General features: G+C 46.6%; 1 protein-coding gene across 1 annotated transcript; it reads right to left on the bottom strand.

The window, feature by feature from the left end:
- Positions 1-1465: 1465 nt before the first annotated feature.
- On the bottom strand, positions 1466-19773 carry PTP4A2 (protein tyrosine phosphatase 4A2). The gene is made up of 6 exons (XM_082071626.1): positions 19561-19773; positions 10837-11508; positions 9766-9858; positions 5232-5362; positions 2963-3037; positions 1466-1890 (listed from the first exon to the last, which is right to left on the bottom strand). Exons 2-6 carry the CDS (start codon positions 10930-10932, stop codon positions 1782-1784), a joined length of 504 nt encoding a protein of 167 aa, XP_081927752.1. The 5' UTR covers positions 10933-11508; positions 19561-19773; the 3' UTR covers positions 1466-1781.
- Positions 19774-22417: the final 2644 nt, after the last annotated feature.

Raw genomic sequence — 22417 nt, 5'->3', positions numbered from 1 at the left:
GAGGGGAAGGTAAAGGCCAGAATTAGGCAACTTCAGCATCATCTCCCTTCCACAGGGACCCGGACACCACCAGATCCGCTGTTTCCCTAACGCAGGCATTGACATCGCAAACACTTGCGCGGCTCCTTTATCTATTAAAGAAATCAGAAACATTACACATCTTACAGGGAGGAAGGAACTCGGTACAACAACACATCTCGAGTGAGGGCACAGCCCGAGCGCCGTGTTTTCACCTCGACCACATCTGTTGGCACACCTGGGGCTTGACAAGTGCCATTCCTCTTTTGCTTAAATTTATAAATCCCTTCTAGGAATAGAATCCCAAAAAAAGCCATTACCTGCGTTCTGAAAGTGTTTGCACAGTTAAGCTGCAGACCCAAAACAGGAAGAAATCCCGTGAAGGCAGTTCAGGTATCGGGAGGAGACTGGTACCAGTTTGCACCTGCAACAAAAGCCTTTGGTGCTGCAGAGCAGGAGACCCCAGCACCCTAAACCTGTATTCAAAGCCTCTAATGGCTGAATTTTACAGATATAAGGTCAAGATGAAAGAATACGAGGTCACTGCTGGACAGGGCACTGAGTTAATGTGGGTTTGGTACACAGCAAAGTGACTCGTCTTGATTAATTCACTGCCAATAGCAGTGGCCCTACAAATAGAACACAGTGCCAGTCCACACTCCACAAATCAGCGTATTTATGGTCTGTCCACAGCGAACACATGACAGGCATGTTGGTGTGTAACTAGAGATTCTCCCTCCTAAAGAGTCTAAGAAGAAATAACAAGGCAATCTGTGGTTAAACGGAATTGGACACAAGGGCTGGTCTGGGAAAATCCCCATTCCAGGCTGTTATTCACGGACGTGTGTCCCCCATTGTTACCTCACGTGTGATACAAATGAGACCCTCCCAAAAATCCTGATTTACTGAGTTCAGCAAGGCAGAGAAACCGTACAGCAGCGAAAAGCCTTTTCTTCTGCCTTATGAGAAATTAAAGTCCTTATCTGAATTGCCCCAGGACACTTCTGAACATCAATCTTCCACCAGGATAGATATTTCTAACTTCCAACAGAAAGACAATGAACACTTCAGCCAAATTCTTTGGGAAAATAAGCCTGACACACACAAAATCACACACACGTGCAGACACACACACACTCCCACATGGTTAAAAACACCATCTCCCACCAACCAGGAACATTGACCGCAGATATTAGGCAGCAAGTCTTCCATTAAAACCCACCAGAAGCTTTTTCCCCCACCTGCAGAGCCTGAACACTGAAAACATCCAGCACAGACACCAGATAATGTCAGGCCACTCCCCCCCAGCACCAGCTGCCACAGCCCCCCAGGGTTACAATAAAGGCAACTCCATTTAAAGGAATCCCACGGGAACAAATGGATCAGGCCCTAACTGGGGGGTACTGCCCTCAAATCAAGATCATTTCTGCACAAGCCAATGCTCTGCTGGTTTTCCTTAGACATAAAATTTATTTCTTTTCTTAAAAAGTTAAAAATACAGAAGGTTCAGAAACTTATTTTCTCCTTGCAGATGTTCAAACTGCAGCTCAAGGAGAAAACAATCCTTCACTGAAATGTTGCTCTTTATTTTTTGTTTATTTTTTTGTGTGTTTTTTCAATCACCACCATTAGGACAGAGGTTGAGGAGCAATGACTCCACCACTCATTTGACGACATAGTTTGATTCCAGATTCACATTTCCAGGTGCCAAGAGTCCAGCAAACAGCCATGCTAACTTCTGCCTTCCTTTGAGACCTTGTTTTTTATTGAACACAGCAGTGACCGTTGGCATCTTTGAAGCGTAATCGCATCTTAGGTCGGTATTTCTCAAGATAAAGCAGCTGTTTGGAATTGAAAGCTCCCCTCCTTTTCCTAAAACAAAGAAAACGAAGGCTAATGTCAATGGAAAAAGTATTGCTTCCAGCACTATGTACATTTTAAGGCTGATTAGTCCTTGTTTCAAAGCTTTTCTCTGTCCATAAACCAGCATTTTGGTTTGGCTCTGTATCCATCCACACTTTGAGGATAAACCAGACCATCACCTACATGCCAATATTAAAAATCAAAATGCAGTGAGCAAATTTCAGCATATTTTCTTGGATTGGGAGAGTTTATTTCCATCATCAGCATTAGTCACTGAACAACATCAAGGTCACCCTTTCCTTGCAGATACACGTGCTACTTACTAGCTAAGAAATAAAGACCGTGACATTCAGACAAATATGTAAGAGGTTCTCAGAAAAGAGCTTCTGAGTATAAAAGTTACTGTACCCAGGAGGAGAAAAAAGGAATTTAAGAAAGGAAAATTTCAGCAGGATCTGTTGACAGCAACCGAGTTTACAAAGATAACTGAAGACCCTGGGAACCCATCAACGGATGAATCGCTTTCTTGGCAGAGCTCATTCAACATAATCTTACCTGCTGGGCTTCATTTCAAGATCTGATGTTATCACTAAACCAGCAGAGCTCTGCAGGCTCATCCTTTACCAGTTTTGTTATTTTCCAGAAAGGAGGTTTCTAACATCACCTGGGTGGATTCCACACTCACCTACACCACCTGTGTGCTCACCTACTTGCTGTAGAAACTCTACATGGGGGCCAAACCTCACTCCAATTTGTTTGTTTTTTTAAATTAGGAGCAATTAGTCCATGCCAATACACAATTTTTACAGCCCCAGCCTAGACTTTGTTTTCTCCCCAAAATCTTTGAGTCAACGGCTTAATATATAAGCTAATATTAATAAAAAAGATCAACTCCTAATCCTCATCTCTAAACAGAGGAAAGGGCACAAGCCTCAGCATTAATGTCAAAGTCATGCCTGTTATTGTCAGGATATATCCACCAGAAAAGCAATCAGAAATCTAATCAACTTTTCTGAAGACGCGTGCTGTTCAAACACAACATAAACGGAGAGATTCTGGAGAAGGGGGAAGTTTAACTTACTGCCTTATAAACTGAACTGCATCTTCGTACTTCATTCCACATTCAATGAGAGCAAGTGCAACCAGGACAGGAGCCCTACAGGAAAAAAAAAACAACAGTATTTAAGGAAGATCTGGAGAAACAATATATCAAACCCCTCAAAACACAGCAAATTAATCTCTAAGCAAATAGCTGAAGTATCTTCTCTTTAAGCTTTATCTACAGAAAGACATTTGTCTGCTGAGTAGGTAATGTAAAATTCCTTTTAGTAGACAGCTCTGCTTTCAACACACACACAAAAATAAAAATCAATAGCTCCTTACTGTTTGAGGCATGAAACAATAATTCCAGATTTTTACACTTTCTCATTTCACTACAACCTAATTTTCTCCTTTGCTAAAACAGGTAATACCTCTTGCACTCATTTTGCATCTTATCACACTGTAGATGTAGCTACATGAGAGATTTATGAAGCACTGAACAGATGACTGATACAGACAAGCTGTACTCGTGGCTACACAAAACCAGCGTTCAGGAGAAACAACCGGCACTGCCATGCTGCACTTACACAAACAATTATTCACTTTCACAGAGTCCCAGGATGTCAGCGGTTGGAAGGGACCTGGAAAGCTCATCCAGTGCAATCCCCCCATGGAGCAGGAACACCCAGATGAGGTTACACAGGAAGGTGTCCAGGTGGGTTTCAATGTCTCCAGAGGAGACTCCCCAACCTCCCTGGGCAGCCTGGGCCAGGCTCTGCCACCCTCACTGGGAAGAAGTTTCTTCTCATATTTAAGTGGAACCTCCTGTGTTCCAGTTTGCACCCATTGCCCCTTGTCCGCACTCCCTCAGTTCAGCTGTGAGGATGCTGTGGGAGACTGTGTCAAATGCTTCACTCAAGTCAAGGTAGATCACGTCCACCGCTCTGCCATCATCCATCCACCTTGTTATGTCCTCATACAAGTCAATGAGGTTGGTCAAGCACGACTCCCCTTGGTGAAGCCATGTTGATGGCCCCTAATGACCCTCTTATCCCTGACATGCCTTGAGATGGCACCAAGGAGAAGTCGTTCCATCAGTTTCCCAGGGATGGAGGTGAGGCTGACTGGTCTAGAGTTACCCAGCAACAATTTGAAACTTCAAAAGTCACTTAAAAAAAAAAATCCCATCTCTCTTACTATAGTTGGAGTTCAGTTCCCCACTACAGGGAGACAGTTTTCCAGATTAAGGTCGTTCTGTGAGGAACAGAGACACAAGTTTGTGTGACATACAGATGCTCCTGGCACCCTTAGGCCTGATACTATGAAACAAACAGGAGAGTTGAAAATCGGGTTACACCTTCCTAAGGATGTTCCTCAGATAAAAATAGAGCAGAAATGGAGAAACAAATATTAACTGCCTTGAGTTTATGGCTCTAGTGTATGTAAATATTGGCTATTTCTCCCTCTACCTTTTTATTCCCCCGTCTCCTCTAGAGGTGGAAATTTAAGAACTTGCTGCACTCCAGCTCCGTGCTCACTTCTTTAATCCACCTTTCTTACCCACTTATTCATATCCTTAAATATTAACAGTCCCAGGGTTATTGCAATACTAACACTTAAGTTCCATTTCCTCTTAGCCCATAAAATAAACATAACATTCAGAGATTACATTAGGGAATATGAATGTAGCATTAAACTCGCCCAAATCAGTCCTTTTTTTATTTCATCTCGAAAGGAAGTTCTTCCCAAAGAAGGAAGTTACACTTTTAGTGGTGAGGACAGAAACACCAGTGAGCAAGAAACACAAGCCGAAACCTCCGTACCACTGAAGTGAAGCCACTTTAGAGTTAAGAAACCAATTGAACCAGTTTTTCTAAATGCTTTTGTTTCCAACACCAGTTGAAAACAGGAGGAAATTTAAAACCAAACCAAACAAAACCAAACAAACCTGTACAGCCTAAGGAATCAGCCTCATCAGGCAGGTTGCATTTTTCAAGCACACATTTTAGTGTTTTAGCACAAAGGCCTATACTTGAAAATTAACAGCAGCCCTAACTGCTGCTGTTCATGATTGACAGAGGTGTTTCGAATAATCTCCCCAGGTTTTTGCTCTTATCTTTGATTAGAGTTATGAAATGACTGAAGCTTTTTAAGCTGCAATAAGTCTCTCTTGCTTTAATGACACAAACTTGATGCTGCTTTAAAATGTTGTTTGGGAAAAACAGAGAAATTGGCATTTTCTTAACACCTTCCATGACCTGCCACCCAAGCAAATAAATTAAACTACAAGAAGACAGCAGAATACTGACCTTCCCAACCCTGCAACACAGTGAACAGCGACACAGCATCCAGGCTCATCACGAAATTTGGTTTTTACCAGGTTTAGCCAGTCATCAACTATCTGATTGGGGGGTGGTGCTCCATCATCGAACGGCCAGTCCTTGGAAGGAAAACAGACGTTAGCAACGTGGATTTCAATCCGTGACCGGAACCGGGGCAGGATGACATTGCATTCGGCAACAAGCGCCTGTTACACTAACAGTGCTCTAGTTATTTTTCTGGTCGCACAGAAGTTTGCAAATCAATATCATAATGCAACACTAAATGTTTAACAACCATTTAATTGTACTTTTCAATAAAATCTCAATAAAACTCAACACTAACTCCTTTGTAGTATAGAATTTTTTAGAAAAATAGCTGCCCTTGAAATCCCATTTTATGAAAAACACGTAAAAATCAATAGACATTTCAAATAAACACGTGAAAGATGAGAACTCCGTAGACTTTTGCCTGCAGTTGCGTCAACCTCTTTAAAATACTATTTGTACCGCAGACTCTGAACAGAGGAGAAGCTGCTTCCCAACAATTCAGGGGATCAGCAGAGGACAAAGTATTTCACAGCTCCTGCTTGTCCAGCTGCCAATAAGCAGGACAGTTAAAATTACCTGGCTGTTTTCAAATATATATTAAAAAAAAAACATTCGCAAGCAAAAAAGCAGAGTGCTTAGACAAAGTCAACAACGAAGCAGCATTTACAATCACATTTCTGCCTATTCAAGGGGTAGTCAACATTTAAACCCCGCAGGCCACATTTAATATCAGCAAGCCGGCCGTCAATCAGAATTCCATGCGAGAAGGTGCCATTTTCTCGAGGTCACAGCTCTCTCCTGGAACCCGAGCTAAGCAGGGTACTACATGTCCTATAATGCAACACCAAGCATAACATCACATGCTGCTCGACCTCCTCAGACACAGGGATGGTGCGGAAAGAGCGCTCCTGGATGCGAGGGAAAAAACCCACACGCTGGTTATTTAGCACTTTCCATTAGACGACTGCAATGCATTTTATAAGAGACGCATAGCCAGAGTTTCATATTATTCAACCTCTCCAAACAGCACAACTGCTTTGAAAGGAACCCTCTTTGTCTAGAAACGAGTCTTTCATGGAGTACCCTGAGAACAGATTAACGTGAAGTAATATCGTCTGAAGCCTGAAAGCAGCACATGCAAACTCTGTGTAGAACCAAAGGTAAAAGAATGACATTTTAAACGTTGAAATGCACTTATTGCTACCCCAATACTTCCTGAGTGCAAGTGCAGCTTCACACAGACCTCACACATCAGCGCTTCAAAAAGCTGCAACATGGAAAGCTGCGTCTCGGACCTCCAAACCCAAAAAGCTTTAGGTTACTGAAATAACTTTATGTGTGTTCAATTAAGAACGATACACAAAGTCTGAAGAATGCAGAGAGCTCTTTTTTCACAGCAAATGGGAAATGAAAAATATCTGGGGCAACGCAGCAAAATAAAAGACCACAGGAACAGGATGCTAAAGTAAAACTTGTTCTTTCTAATAAAAGGCTTTTACGAGATTTTCCACTCAATCACACACTGGGAGCTCTATTATTTTAGGCCCAGTGTCATCCACTGTCCCGGGAAGAGATTACGGGCTGCCAAGAGAAGAGGCATTACCCACTGCAAGATGCTTTCATTTGAAACTGCCTCGCAAAGAACAGGATTTACATGTCAGTTCTGTGGCCTAGTTTTGGATTAAATTAAATCCTTGCCTTTGGACCCAATGCAGGTCATGCACTGCGTTAGCTTACATGGTAACTGCTGTGTCCACACAACTCCTGTGCTGGCCCGAATTAAGGACAATTGTCATTTCCCCACAGATCATCACCTTCCCAGGAATGGCACAGCGCTGCCATTAAATTAGCACTGATAAAACGCTGCTGCACAGGACGCTGCCCAGAGGGAGGAACAAGAATAATTCTGTGACCAGAGCAGCAATTGCAGCGAAGTTTTGCATTCAGGTGGTGGCGGCTCCAGAGAGCACCAAGTGTAAAGTCTGATCCAGGGACAAACGGTAATGAAGGAGCGACAGAAGAACAATGAAACATGTCTTACACCCTGAAGATGAACAAAACCATCACGGCCTCCTCAACTGACAGCCAGTGCAAAAATACTTCCAGAAAAACAAAAAACTACCAGTTTTTGCGATGTGGCATTTTTATGTTACAAGACCTCACACATGAACATAACCGTAAGAACTGCAGAAGCCCACAGAAACTAAATCCATCCCCGCCTCCTGGATTTAATCTCTGTTGATAAACACGCACATGCAATAGTACAACTTCAAACATGGAACGTCTAAACCTCCCCTTTCTCACTGTGCCATCTGCCAAAGCAGCTCTCGAGCTGCCACATTCTACCCGTCTTGCCAGCACATGATCCTCTATTATGGCATGAGAACAGGCTTTGCGAAAATGCTCTCGTTTTCAAGGGTTTCACTAGGCTTTTGACCTCAACCGTTTTAAAATAGACACTAATCTCTCTCAGGCTGTGTTTTTAATCTTAATGTTATTTTTGCAAGCAAATATTAGCTTTAAATAGTGACGTGTTATTTTCCTCAGCCAGATGGCAATTCAATACGTTTCTGAGCAGCACCGGGACTCTGTTCTGACAAAACGTGCATTCGCAGGAAAGAAACTTCACAGGAGCTGGTCGCATTGGTGACCAGTTAAAACTTATCTCAAATATCAAAACACTATTGCAATACAGTAAATTACTAAGACAACATCATGACTGGGATCATCAGGATCAGGGATGGTATTAGCAGCAAACCTTCCCTGTCACCTCCTGCTTTCTGTTACCCTTCACAGATGCCTGCTGGATTTCTCTCTCTCCTGTTTTGCCTCCTGCAGCAGCAGAATACTAAGAACTGGTATGTACCAAACACGGAGAGGCTGGTTAGCGGAGGCAAACATGCACAGACACAAGACCTGCGCATGTGTCACCCAAAACAAAAGGCTCTCCAACAGAACAGTGCTCAGCAGAGCTGATGGAAACACCATTTCCAGGTTTTCGAAAAGCTTCCTCAAAAAACTGCTTTCAGTTCAAACCTAGCCAACAGCAAGCTTTTACAGTTTCTCGAGAACCAAAACCCCCAAGCTGTTTCAGAAGGACTCCCCGGCTCCTGCAGATGCCCTGGAGACTGGACCAGAGAAGGGGAGTTTGCCCACAGCTGCAGGGGCTGAGGTCACCCGGCCTCACAGGGCAGCCCCCCCAGCAGAGCCGGGCACCTGCAAAACTGCCCTGAGTCTTCTAGGAAGAACTCAGATCTCAGCTCTGGCACAGGAACACAGAAATACTCTAAGCCCCAGCTTAAATCAGGGCTCTGAGGGCTTCCACACCAGAAGTTTAATCCTTCCAGTCTCTGGCACCCTCAGAAGTATCACAGCTAGAGGTTTCACAGCAGCATGCCTGAAAATATCGCGATGCCCAAGTCCACAACAGCTCTAGAGTGGGTGAAAATGCCCTGAGAGCACCAAGAGCCCCGTAATGACTGATTTTTCCAACAACACCGAGGCCCACGTGGCTGCCTGGAACTGCAGTAAATGCTTACCAGGGCCTGGAGCCAAGGAACCTGACTGACCTGTACTTGGAGTTTTCACAGCTATGCCAGGATACAAGTTCTTCTCCTAATGGAAAACTGCAGAAGTTTTCCTCTGACTGAGCCATAAAAATCAAGAGGCAATAGAAGACTGACTACCTGCAACAAGAAGGTAAGATGCAGTTTCTGGCCTCACAACAGAGTATTACTCACTCCAATAAAATAAACTGATGATATCTGACACACTATCATAATTCAGAAGTATTGCCTGGAAAAATACTGCCTGCAAGCTTTGTATGAGCACACACCTATTAAAAAAACCTCCCTAAAACACTAAGCAATGCTAGACGATATGGTCAGACAGTTCTTGCTTAATGTTAACTCCGAGTGGCAGTTCAGGAATTCCACCTGCTGACCAGGGAAGCCACCAGCAGCCGGGCTGCGTTTGGGGGTGACCAGTGGCGAGGTTTCCAATCACCATCCTGCTACAGCCAGTCCATGGGAGCCTGTATCAACACACCAGCTATAGGCTCAAGAGGTGGCATTTTTTGAAAGACTGAGAGAAAAGAGTTTTATCTGCCTCCTGAGAAGGTCGACAGTGCAGTCAAGAAGTGCTGTTCCTACAGAACATCCTACAGTTGGATGAACCTCAAGGCTGAGCATTGGTTTAGTATCGACCCAGTCACTAAAGGCAACCAAAATACCTCAACAAATCCAGAAATTCCAGAACAGACACTTCTAAGGGCTCAGGCAATAGTAATAAATCAGCAAGTACCTTTCACAGAAGTACAGCGAGTTTCTCAACACCAGCTTTATCTGACACAGGGGATGATATCGCTTTTGGCCAATCCGAACCAGTCGTGAGCTCTTGCCCAAAGCTTCAAGGCCACCCCCACACTTCTAGACAAGCGATTTCTCATTTTTAGACAGTTTTAAAGGCAACTCACTAGAACCTGGATTCCTTCTTTTTCAATGGGAGCTTGATTATAAGTGGCATCACAAACTCGCACCAAGGTTGTCACTCCATACTTCTTCAGCTCCTTTAAGAAGATGGAAAACATGTGAGCACACTGACAGAGTAAAGAATTAAAGAACTTTCTAATCAGCTACAAAACTCAACATTTTACACAGATGGTGGTACCGTGACTATTGCACAGCTCCAAGGTGACAACACAACAAAGGAGCAAGGAGGGTTTATGGTCAGCATTAGGACAAGGGTTACAAGTGACAGGAATAAATGTAAAATGCCTCTGAATTCTTCTTCTCCAGGGAAATGCCAAGGCGGAAAAAAAAATGCATATATAAAAGTAAAAATAAAATAGCTGCTTATATTCTCCATGCATTTTCTTCTCTTTAAATAGAAGCCTGGAGCTGTTTGCTTCAGCCAGTGTTGACATTTTGAGGCAGGGAGGAACAGAACACACACAACCCACCATACTCCAGCTTCCTTGTAATGCACTATAAGTAGCACATTGTGCTAGATAAATAGACAGAAGATCAAACAAAAGCTGTTCCAGCTCATTCTGACGGCTCACACCGCAAGCAGAATTTCCTCTCATGTTTGGACTGAATAACTATTAACTTCTAACAATTAGCAATAATATCTACTCCACAGTCAAGACTCCTGAAAAAGGAAGACAATTCACAACAATGGGGTGGGAATAAAAAGACCAAAAGAATGTGGCTTTCATACAAAATTAACCACTAATATCTGAGCAGACTCATGGGGAAGAGCACACTGGTAGATGATGGACGTGTGTTCATAGCCACAGTCAGCCATCAGTATCAGATAACAGATCTCTTTGGAATGAAAAAGATGTGCATATGCAAGATAAAAGTCCTCTAGATCTAAGATAAAAGGGCACAAAGATACAGCAAGTCCAGAGCAAACTAGAATGCAGCAATACACTGTACTACTGCTTCTCTGAGGATACCATCTGTCACTGTTTCAGAAAACTCAATACAGAAACTATGAGCGTATCAGGAAAGAAGGATGGTACTTTATCTGGCTGACTTACCTCTACGAACTTGCTGAGGGTTCCGTCAGTTGGGTTGTGAGTGATCAGGAATCGCATACTCTCATAAGTAATTTCCACGGGGGCCGGACGGTTCATAATGGCAAACAAAATGTGTAAGGGGCCAAAAAAACAAAATTAAAAAGAAAATCGATAGCCTTGGAAACGTTTCACAGCAGAAAACATTAAAAAGACCACTAAAACGCCTGGGGATTGATCAGAGCTTGCTTTGATGTGTTTGTTCCTTAAAGAATTCACTTCTAGAAAAGCAGGTTTGCTTCAGAATCCACTTAAACTCAACTTCGGCCTCAATTACTGCAGGTGGTATCCTTCAGACTCCAAAAACTCTGACTACATGCAAGACTAGGCAGCCTGTTCTACATTTAGGCACTGGTGAGGCAAAAAAGTAAGGGCGGATTTTCTCTCCACTTTGTTTTCTTGATGCTTAGTTTTGCTAGAGTCAGTAAAAGGAATATGCTTCCAATGTGCAGAAGATATCCCATATATTTGAGTGTGTTCGCTGTGTCTGGAGTCTTCAAGGCAAAGTAATTATGGCACGTAGAACCCCCTGCGCTCAGCTCACTTGTCAGCCAGGGTGCTGTGCTGGGCCTGGCAGAAGTCTGCCCTCACGCTCAGAATCGCCATAAATGTGTGACGTAGATTCCAACAGAACACCTAAAGAGAAGAAAAAAAATAGCATTTAAGAGGGATTGTTGCTTCTGCTTCCAAAGACACCAAATATTGACCCTCCTAGAGAAACTCATAGGTAAGACTATGGTTAAAAAAGCAAACAAAAATCAGCCTTTACTGGATTTCCAATAGGAGCAATCCTGAATGTTCTTTCGGCACCGAGAATGCTCTAGCCCAGGGACACGGGACTTGTTGTATGTGCTGTTCCTGGCTGGCAGGCACGGGAACGGAGAACAAGGAAAACCTTTCTGTGCTCTCCACAGCCCCTCCCGCCCAAACAGGTGCCCTAGAAGAAGATAAAATAGCCCAAAGCTAAGTGCACGCTCCAAAGCAGTTGTTGGTACAGTCATACCTGTTTGGCTTAAGCCCAAATATGTACGAAATATTGTTGGTATGGCTTTATGTTCTGAACAAAAAAAGCAATACAAGCAGAAGTAAGAGTATAACTGTGATCTATTTGAGCTTTTGCTAGCAGATAAATTTCACCAACATTTTGTCACCGAACTCCCAACAGCAGCAGGGAGATACCCTATCACGGGTTGTCACCCAGAAGAGCCTGGCTCCATCCTCCTGACACTCCCCCTTTCCATATTGATCCCCAGGAATGAGTCCCCCCTCAGTCTCCTCTTGTCCAGCTCCAGAGCCCCAGCTCCCTCAGCCTTTCCTCACACGGGAGATGCTCCACTCCCTGCAGCATCTTGGTGGCTGCGCTGGACTCTCTCCAGCAGTTCCCTGTCCTGCTGGAACTGAGGGGCCACAACTGGACACAAGATTCCAGGTGTGGTCTCCCCAGGGCAGAGCAGAGGGGCAGGAGAACCTCTCTGACCTACTGACCACCCCCTTCTAACCCACCCCAGGTACCATTGGCTTCCTGGCCACAAGGGCCCAGTGCTGGCTCACAGTCATCCTGCTGTCCAGGCTGAAATACTAAAGAAAAAACATGGCTTTTCGCTGCATTTAAAAAGCACGAAGCAAAAGAATCACTACCGCCACTTCTTTTTCACGGAAAAAGTTTTAAATCAGCTGAATAAAATCCAAACTAGCAGTCAGAAGTCACAAACCTGCAACTCAAGCAGAAAGGTCACCATGGCACACTGGAGTGAGCACAATTAGGGAAAAAACACACATGCGTGGAAGTTCACACCCCAAACTGCTGGCGCGCTCAGCACTTTAATGAGATCCTCACTTTAAAACAGTCAAATTAAGCACTACAAAATTATCTTTTTCACTGACATGAAGTCAAGAATCACCCAAAGAACAGCAATTATTTCCTTAAAGAACAGCTTTCAATGCCAAAAGAATACATTAATTAGGTTGCCAGAGGCAAGAACAAAGATGTTTTCAATAACCTCCCCCGACCTCAACGCAGTTCTTCCTCTGAGTGACTGAAATACAAATTTCAAAAATGAATCCTGGAATATTTTATCAGTGTAATGACTACAGGATTAAGTCTCACTCCAGATGGAAGCCTCCCATCTAAACACATCATATTCAAGTCCCTACGCTTGTCAATTCTTGCATATTTGTCACCATTTTCTCATACATACCGAAACTCAAAGGATTTGTTGAAATGTGTTACAGTCTGCTACAGCGACGATGTACCACGAACAGAATAACTAAAGTTACAGCATCCACATGTGTTCAACACTTGTAAAACCTGATGCAAGAAAGTCTTTTCGGGCAAATACTGGCCTGTTTTCCCCCCGTTTGAACATCCAACCCGGTCCTGCAGACTCACATCACAGAGCAGTTTCAACACCCACTTTTAAGAACCTAACAAGGTCATTCAAAAACCAAAAGCGGTCAACAGATCTTGGCATAGGAGATCAAAACTTGGATCCGGAGTACCAGAGGCTTACAGCATTACAAAGTACACTGTCACAAAGGGAAGAGCTATCGTGGCATATTTAAACAAATTCTTCAAACATTTTTCTTTTCAGCATCAATAATTGGGTTGGAAGACCCTCAACCAGTGATATTTGCACAGTGAGCTGTATCACATCAGGTCATTATCGTTACACTTCTCCTCCCTCAACCAAATCAAAGAGGGAATTTCAACCCAATTATTTTAAAAGTCTTTTGTAAAAACTATTTACCAAGTACTTAGGAAGTACACACGGGGATGACAAGCTCCTGTAAATTAAGTGTGGCAGGAGGAGTCACCAGCTCCAACCCTGACCTTGGCCAAGCCACTTCCAGCAGCTCAAGCCATCTGCAGAACAGGAACGACACTGTCTTGCCTTCCCCAAAGGAATATTACTGAAGCATTTAATTAGCTAATAGCTAAGGAGTGATTAAAACCATAAAGCACTGTATTTAAGGCTGAAAAGTGATTTCCAGAAGGATAAGTTTAGGTAGCACACAACCCTAATTTTAAGTTTGGTTACTGACACACACATCTCTTCCTCCCATTACTTCCAACTGCTCACTGTCAGGCTAAAGTTTAAAAAACAGGCTTCTAATTAAGAAAATTAAAAACAGAAAAGCCCCCTATTGTCTACAATGTCTGATCTCCCCAAGTAAATACTTTAGAATTTCTTTCTCCCTGTGCTAGCAAGCAAATCTGCTCTTCAAAATCCCAAGAGAACTGAGCGCTATCAAACGGACACTAAATAGTAACCAGGCCTACGCACAACATAAAACAAGAAACCATTTTTCAGCCAATTAACTTTTAACTTTTTATACTTATAAAGTGAGATAGCACATGGAGAGGAACCAAAAAGTTACTACATGTTTTACGTGGCTGGTCTCAGAAAGGGAGCAGAAGCATCCAACGTGTCAACGCTACAAATGAGGCACAAAAGATCCAGCAGGAACCTGAGGAGGAGAAAAAGCAGAGAAAGCAGCACAAAAAATCCACACAAGAGCCACTCACGCACCTGCAAAGAACTAGATATGCTTGGGACAGTTCCTGATGCTGTTTCACTTAATTATCAGGGAATAATCATCAATCAAGATGTCTTATCTATACAATCAAATTTAGCGAGCTGCGACGGTCTCTGCACCTACAGACAGGACTAATTTCAGTTTAACTAACAGCACTGTGAGCTCCCCATCCCTCATGCTCACACAGCCAAGAGCTTGACAAAGCCTAATGAGGCCAATTTGAGAAGAATGTCTTTCAAAATGCTAGGAACATGCAAGAATGTGCTTAAAATGTAAGCAAGGGGCACCCCTATTACCCAGCACAAATACATCAGGGTGATTAACTAATTAAGAGAGAACAGTTAAATGAATTCCTGACTTGACAGAAACTTCGCTGGAGACTGTCTTAAATAAAAATCCAACACACCTACAATATTCAATTCACCTCCAGTGGCTGCCTCGTCTATCATCACATTGACTCCTAAATTAAGTATTTCAATAGAGCAAGTCGCTTGTTCTCCTGCACTGAGCCTGTAAGAGTCCAGGGAGACAGGTCTAATGAAAAACAAGTAATAACGTCCAAAGGAATTCCTAGTGCCATCATCTCCTTCAAAACACACCGTGAAAAGCGCTGCCTTAGCTACGCGGAGACAGCGAAACAGCTTGGAACAGCTGCAGCTTCCAGAGATTGCAAAACAGGGACACCTTTGGAAAGGTCACCGGGATCAGCTTTCAAAATAACCCAGCGCACAGGATGCACAGCAGAGCCCGCTAATTTGTCAGTCAGTCTGAAAAGAACACTGCAGTGTTTTGAAAAGCAGGATTCTGAAACCAGCTCAACTCATTTTGCTCCTGTTAAGTGGGAACCCACGTTTGATGTTAATGAAGTTAGGTCACAAGCTGTTGAATTTTTCCTCTTTTATAGAACCTCATTCTGTTCGCATTTACAGGTGTGAAACCGGCACCACAGGACAATGACAATACACAACTCGATCGCATAGAAATTGCCACCCTGGTAGGACATGGCAGACCAGCCAAGCTCTTCCTGACACTGTGTACGTCACATTTCACCTCCCCTTCCTGCTTTGCCCCACTGAGTGACCCACATTCTGCACATTCAGTATCAAAACGTCCTGTTTCATAGGAGCACGAGGTGCTTTTCAAGTGAAAGAATTCACCAAGACCTCCAAAGCGAGCCTTGAAGCAGCAAAAACACACGTTAGCAAGAACCAAAGCAAGCATCTTTTTCTAAAATACACTCTCCTAGTATACAGAGAAAAACTCTGGAACTAAGATTCTCGGAAAAAATTCTTGAGCGCTCTCTGAAGGAAGCTTGCTCAGAATGGCACGTGCCTAGGGAGGGGTGAGGTCAGAAATTGTGCTGTTCCACCCTCCCCAGCGCCGAGCTGACAAGTTCTGCGGGTGACTCATTCCTTTCCTTTCGCTCTAACCCAGTCGCTCCGTCCTAGGCCGCAAAAGCGAGGGCAGGAGGTAGAGATATCTGCCTTTGCTAGAAAAAAAGTCCAGATTTAAGAACTCTCAACTTAAAAGTGACACATCAGGAAACCCAAAGAGTTGGCAAATGTACCGTGTGAGACTACTCAGCGAGAGAACAACCCTGCAGCAAAACTCAACACCGAGTAATACGCAAAAAAATGTAGCTGCCATCCCCTCAATTTGGGTGAGGTCAAACCGTTACACATCCAACACAGGCACCGATGGACAGAGCTCAGCGTCCTGGAGGGATTAGATATTGCGTTGCCTCTTGCAGAAAGAATTGACAGGCACGCGTGCTTTATGCTACAGACCTTCCTTTCCTTGAGACAGAACCCGCTTCACAGTTAAAAATACCGTTCTGACACTTTGGATTTTTTTGAACGCCTTCCCCACCCACCACTTGGTTTTTAAAATCCCTTCAGAGGACACATTTGAATGTTATTTGCATACCATGCCCAAAAAGTTTAGAGTTACTAAAAGTGTGTGAAGTCAAAACCAAAAGGCCTTGCTAAGAAAATTTCAGCTATTACCCTGTTTAAGTCTCCGAATTATATTTAAGTAAAATCCAAATTTACTTTAGAGAACAGGCCACGAGTATATGACACTAATAATGGATTCCTACAAGCCAGAATGCTGAGTTGTCTGAGCTGTATCAGCTGTTGGTCTTGGAAAACACGGTCCTGCTGGATCATCCGCTTCCCTGACAACTCAGACTGAATATTCTCACACTTTAAGATGAAGTCTCAAAAAATACCCAAAAACTCATTAACAAGTCAAGCAGGACTTAAAAGCAATTTAAAAATCACACAGCAACAGGGATATTATTCTATGAAGTTACAGAGCTGAATTACTTGAATCTTACTCATCTCACTTATTTGAATTTGCCGTGTCCGTCTGCTGGAAAATTTAGTGGAGAGTTGGCTCCTGTTCCACGCTCCTGCGGCACCTGAATTCAGTCTGACAACTGAAACTGAAGCTCACCGATAAATCTCACTGCACGCCCACAAAGTCTCTATTGTTCAAACCCACAGTCCATCATTTAGAGCAGAGCTAGACTTTCAGTGTAAGGCACCAAAGAGAATTTAACTTCTTAGTACAAAACAGAGCGAAACAAGGGGTAACAAAGAGGTACACGTAACAGCGACCTGGATTGAGAGCAACCCAGCATCTCGAGTGTTACGACAGCAAAAAGGATCAAGAGATTTAAGACTCCTGTTACCCTTTCACAATTAGCAAAATGAGACACAAGATGATACCAAAGTCAACAGCCACTATAAATTATTTTATGATATGCATCAGCTTGGCCTAATGAGGTGCCAGACTGATCTAGCACTGCAATTCATACGTGCCAAAAAGAGTAACTTCTAGGCCAGAATCTCAGGTCTATTAGGTGTATTTTTCAATGTTTAGACAGAGCTGCTTTAAACCTGCAACTCTTTTAACAGGCAAATAAGCTGTCAAACTAATCCAAATACAACAGACAGCACAGAGCTAGTTCAGTAACAGTACATCACCAAAAACATGTTTCCTCTTATAATCAAAACACACAACCTACACCATTTACAAAAATTATCTGCTTGCACTACACTATCACAAGGGCCACATCTTCAGCTGTGCATCATCCTCCTGAAAGCAAGGACAGATTGACGCCCGTCCGCTCCCCCTCGCAGCCTCCCAACAGTTAACAGCACACATTCCAGCACCGGGCAAAGTCCAGCAGCAGGAGCGAGGAAACCGGCTGCGATCACAGTTCAGCTCCACTCTGATAGAGGAAGAACATTGAAATACTGCTGCGTGGAAGAGAACGATGGTTATTTGCAGGTGATTAAACCTTAAGTCAATCTCCTTTGTTTATGGGAGATGTACATAAAAACATCACAATCCCTATGCAGTAAGGCAAACCCTCCTGGCTGTGCATCCATAGGGATCCTTACTCCTACCTTAACTCTGACTGATCTTTTCTTTCCAACAGTTAAGTTCATTAAGTACTTCTACATGTTGAGTCATAACGAGATAGAGTTTCCTGGCTGCTGCTAGTGGTGGGTTTATCTTTTTTCTTCTTTAAATACTAACTGCAGTTCTGAGTCAGACCCTGACGGGTTCATTTTGGGAGTTTTGAAGCAAGTTTCCATTTATACAGTAGCCTTTAAAAGCCAACTTTCTGCCTTGCTCCTCCTCACACAAACCAACCAGCACACAGCTGCCCTGAGAGATAAAGCAGATTGTGACTAATTACACCAAGGAACCATCACCGCAGCTGAGCAGAGGCCACTTCTAGGATGATCCCCACACTGTAACGCTTCCCAATCTGCAGCCTTGCCTGTGCCCCACATCCCAAACCTCCAGCTCTAAATTACGAGGGTTCCTCACCCAACAAATCACGCCCTAGGCAGCAAACCACAGCCATTCCCAGTAAGTACACCACTCCCTGTAGGTCACTCCTAACACCCTCGGCACCACCATCCCTTTCTTTACCGCTGCCCTGGCCAGACTTCATCCGCAACCCCTTCCAGCCCAAGCAGCTCCAAATCCCCCAGGACGGCACTTTATCTACACAAACCCTCAGCATTCGCAACCCTGCCCCCGCTCAAACCCCAGGAAAACCACCACATCCTGGACACCCTTCCTTCCCAGCTCCACGTGCCCCTTCCAGCCGGAGAATGATCTCCCCCAACACCACTCCCGGCTTCCCCCTCTCTGCTTTCCAGCCCTTATCCCAGAAAAACTCATTATTCTCTACAGACAGTCTCCAGGCCTAACACAAGGCAGGGCCCCTTTCCCCAAAACAACCCTTCCATCCTTTTGCAAACTCTTCCCCCATCCGTACATACACACACAAATAATTAACAGCCCCTCCCCTCAAACAAACCCCTCCAAATGCCCCCCATACCAGGCACAAGTAAGACACACCAACCCCTTATTTTCCCATTGTTGCAATTGTATAAGCAACAAACTCCCCTCTTCAACATCCCCCCCAAGCCCAGGTCCAAAGCAGACTCTGTCCCCTAAACTGACCCTTTGGGGTCCACTCCTCCCAGCCCCACAGCTGAGGGAGGACCCTCCAAACCAGCCTCACAGGTCAAAAGGCCACTAACCCTAATATTAACCCCACAAAGCAGCCCGATCCCACAGACAAGGGTTAAGATTACAATCCTAAACCGGCCCCATTGTGGGGGTCCCTCATACCAGCCCAATCCCACAGGCAGAAGGGATCCCCCCCCAAAAGCAGCCTCAAAGCACAGCAAGGACCCCCCAAAAGCAGCCCCAAAGTGCAGGGGGGACCCCCCACGCCTGCTCCTCAGGCTGAAGGAGCCCCCAGGCCTTGAAGGATTCCCCAAACAAGCCCCATAGTTCAGGAAACCCCCCAGCCCAGGAAGGACCCCCTGAACCGGCCCCTCGGCCTGAAAAGAGCCTTCTAGACCAGCAAGGACCACCCAAACTAGACCCACAGACCACAAAACACCCCTCAAATCAGCGGCGGGGCCTAAAACAGACTCTCCAGGCGAAGGAGGCCCCTCCAGCCAGGGGGATCCCCTCAGAACCTCCCCAGGGAGCGGGGGGGACCCCACAGGCCGACACAGAACCACAGTCCCCACTTCTTGGCAGCCGGGGCGGGGCTCCCGCTCCCCCTCCTCACCCGCGGCCCCCCCGCTCCTCCCCACCGCGGCCCCTCACCCTGGGCATTGAGTGCGTCGGCGTTCTTCCGAACGGGCCCGGCGCCTCCCACGCAGCGGGCCGGGAAGGAGCGGGAGGAGGCGGGAGGGGGCGCGGCGGGCCCGGCCCGGTGCCGGCGGGGCCCGTGACGGGGCTGGGGCTGCTCGACCCGGTCCGGCCCGGCCGCGCGGAGAGACCCGAGAGCCCGCGCGCCGCCACACGGCTCCTCGCGCACAGGCCGCTCCCTCCCCGCCCGCGCCCCGTGGTACGACCCGCCCGCCGCTGATTGGCACGGCCCTGCTCACACCCACATCCGGCATTGGTACGGTCCGGCCCCCCCGCGCCCCGGTTTAACGCGCCGGGCGCGTCCACGCGCTGAGCCGCGGGGGTGCCCCGGGAATCCGGCGAGGCACAAGCGGCGCTGAGGAGGCCACGCTCCCCACTACCGCGGCTTGTCGTGCCGCTGCCATGCGACAAGCCGGGTCCTGCTTCCTGTGCGGCGGGGAACAGCTTCCTACATGGCGCGGTTGTTGGAACAGGCCCCCTCCCCCCCACGGCGAAAGAGGTACAGCCTGCTTCCCCCCCCCACCTTGGGCATTGGTATGGCCCTTCCCAGTGGGGCTCGGGGGCGGCTCGCCCTGCCCCGCCGGCGGTGTGCACGGCACGAAGCGAAACGCGCCTCCCTGCTGTCCCCAGTCCCCCTTGGTACGCCCCGCTCCCCGCCCCCCCCCCCGCCCTTCCGGCGCATTTGGACTGGCCCTCCAGCCGCACGTGCGCGGGGGCGTCTCCACGCCAGCACCCCCCCCTGGCGCACAGCAGCAGTGGTACAGCCCGCTCTCCATTCCCCCCTCCAGGCGCTCAGTGGTTCGGCCTGTCCGCCTGTTCCCGCGGCTTCCGCTGCGCCCGCCCGCACTGGGACCGCTCCCACATTCGTGACATTTGCGACGTTTTCTGCCCCAAAAGCTGCCCCGCGATGGGGAGCGGCTGTGAGGGACGGACCCTGGGACAGGGCACCGGGCTGCTCCAGCCTCCCGGGAGCAGGAAAGATGCAACCACCGCGTGGAAATCACTGAGGCTCCCAAAAATCCCCCAAACCAGCAGGGTTAGCACCTCCGAGTTCAGTTTATTAATCCCCTGTAACAACCACCGCCTTCATTTGGAGCCACGGACCAGCGTGGCCTTTCCTGCCAGCTGAGAGGAACGCACAGGAGCAAAGGACAGAGGGAAGGATTCGTTCATAGAGGAAAAAATGGTGGGAGGACACAGGGATGGCCCCAAACACACCCACCTCCTATTTTCAGCCCCTGGCGCCGTCTGGAAGGAGCCGCGTCCACTTTAACACCCAGTGACTCTATTTTTGAAGTAGCTGGAGACTCTGGCCGAGCTCAGGGCTGCGCTGAATAATAACAAAGGAATGTCTGAGCCCCTTCACGCCGCGAGCGGATCGGACAGTGAGAGGAAAGCAGGTAGAAGGACTCAATTTAGTGAAGTTACCGGCTAAGCAGAATGTCCAGATTCACTCAGGGAGTGTTGGAAACTGGTCCCCGATTTCCAAATTTCCAGTCCAAGAGCCCCACCGTGCAACCTTCCTCTAAAAACTGAAACATGCTCTAAAGGAGCCACATACATTTGGTTTGTTGGCTGGGTTTTTCTGAAGTTCTATGAGGAATGGGTCCAAAACATGGACCAAAATGACAGCTGCCACCCAGAGCTCCAGGAGCGGAGGTTGTGGCATTTACAAGTGACGCAGCTGTGGGTAAGGATGAGACAGGGACAGCAGGGAGGGAAAGAGAATCTCAATGGAAAATATGCGAGAGTGACATTGAAGATACACAACAGGGGTAAAGGAAAAAGAGATGGTGTGTGAATGAGGAGGGAAGCGACAGAGGAGCAGAGCAGGCACATGTATCAGGGACCCACACAGCTATTGACCAAATGACAGACACCTGGGTCAGGTTGGGAATGGCACCATGGACGCACAATGGACAGGACAAGGCTCAGGCTGTGTTACCTGGGGCTGTCGGGGGCCACGTCTGTCCATGAACATCAGCTTGGACTCAGCACAGGAGGGGCTGCTGCAGAGAACACTCTGGTACAAGATATTGAGAGATCAAGTAAGAATCTTACACTTCTTTAATAGGCTAAAGTATACGTGTAATTCCACAAATTATAAAAGCTATTTTCCTCCTATGATCTCATGACAAATTATTAATAGAAGGCCATGTTTGATACTAACTTATGGAGCTGCAGTGCCCAAAAAGTGTCTGATATGCTAAATAACTGCTGCCTCCACAATAACAAACCCTTCACATATGCAATCATCCTGACTGAAAAAAAACAGTCAATGCCGCTTTGCTGGGCTTTAAGACTGTGCACACAAGCCTTCACCCCAGCACCTCTAACTGGAGGTTTGAACTGTTGATAATTGTAACCCACGGGACTCCTTCTGTTCCCTCTTCAACACCACATAACATCACCCACCACACGAGAGTTAATTGTTCTCTGCAAGGTCCGTGCCGGGCGGGGCGGCCGCGCTGCCCCCTCGCTCGGTTCCCCCGGCCCGGTCTCGAACCCGCTTCGCGCCTCCGCCTGGAGGAACCCCTGACTGCGCGTGCGCCAAGCCGGTGTGTTATGGCGCGGGCAGCTCCGCGCATGCGCCCTGAAGCCCGCTGGGACTAATTCAGCAGCCCGCGACTAATGTCGCGCCGGTCGATCTGCGTGTGCGCAGCCGCGGCCACGCCCTCACACGTGCGCTGTCCCCCAATCATGGGTCCGGTTTTGCGCATGCGCCCAAGGAGGTGGCGGGGGGGGCGTGCACGACGCTTTCGAATCCTGCCGGTGCCAGAGCGCGCGTGCGCGCCCGCGGCCGGGCCGCGAG

Source organism: Streptopelia decaocto (assembly GCF_964273445.1).
Source record: "Streptopelia decaocto genome assembly, chromosome: 23".
NCBI classification, from domain to species: domain Eukaryota; kingdom Metazoa; phylum Chordata; class Aves; order Columbiformes; family Columbidae; genus Streptopelia; species Streptopelia decaocto.
This window is presented reverse-complemented; position numbering and strand designations above follow the sequence as displayed.

Coding starts and splice junctions, on each gene's coding strand:
- PTP4A2 (XM_082071626.1), bottom strand. CDS start 10,932: ATGAACCGTCCGGCCCCCGTGGAAATTACTTATGAGAGTATGCGATTC. Junction 9,859..10,836: donor CCCTCAGCAAGTTCGTAGAG/GTAAGTCAGCCA, acceptor ATCTTCTTAAAG/GAGCTGAAGAAGTATGGAGT. Junction 1,891..2,962: donor GCAGTTCAGTTTATAAGGCA/GTAAGTTAAACT, acceptor TCTTTGTTTTAG/GAAAAGGAGGGGAGCTTTCA.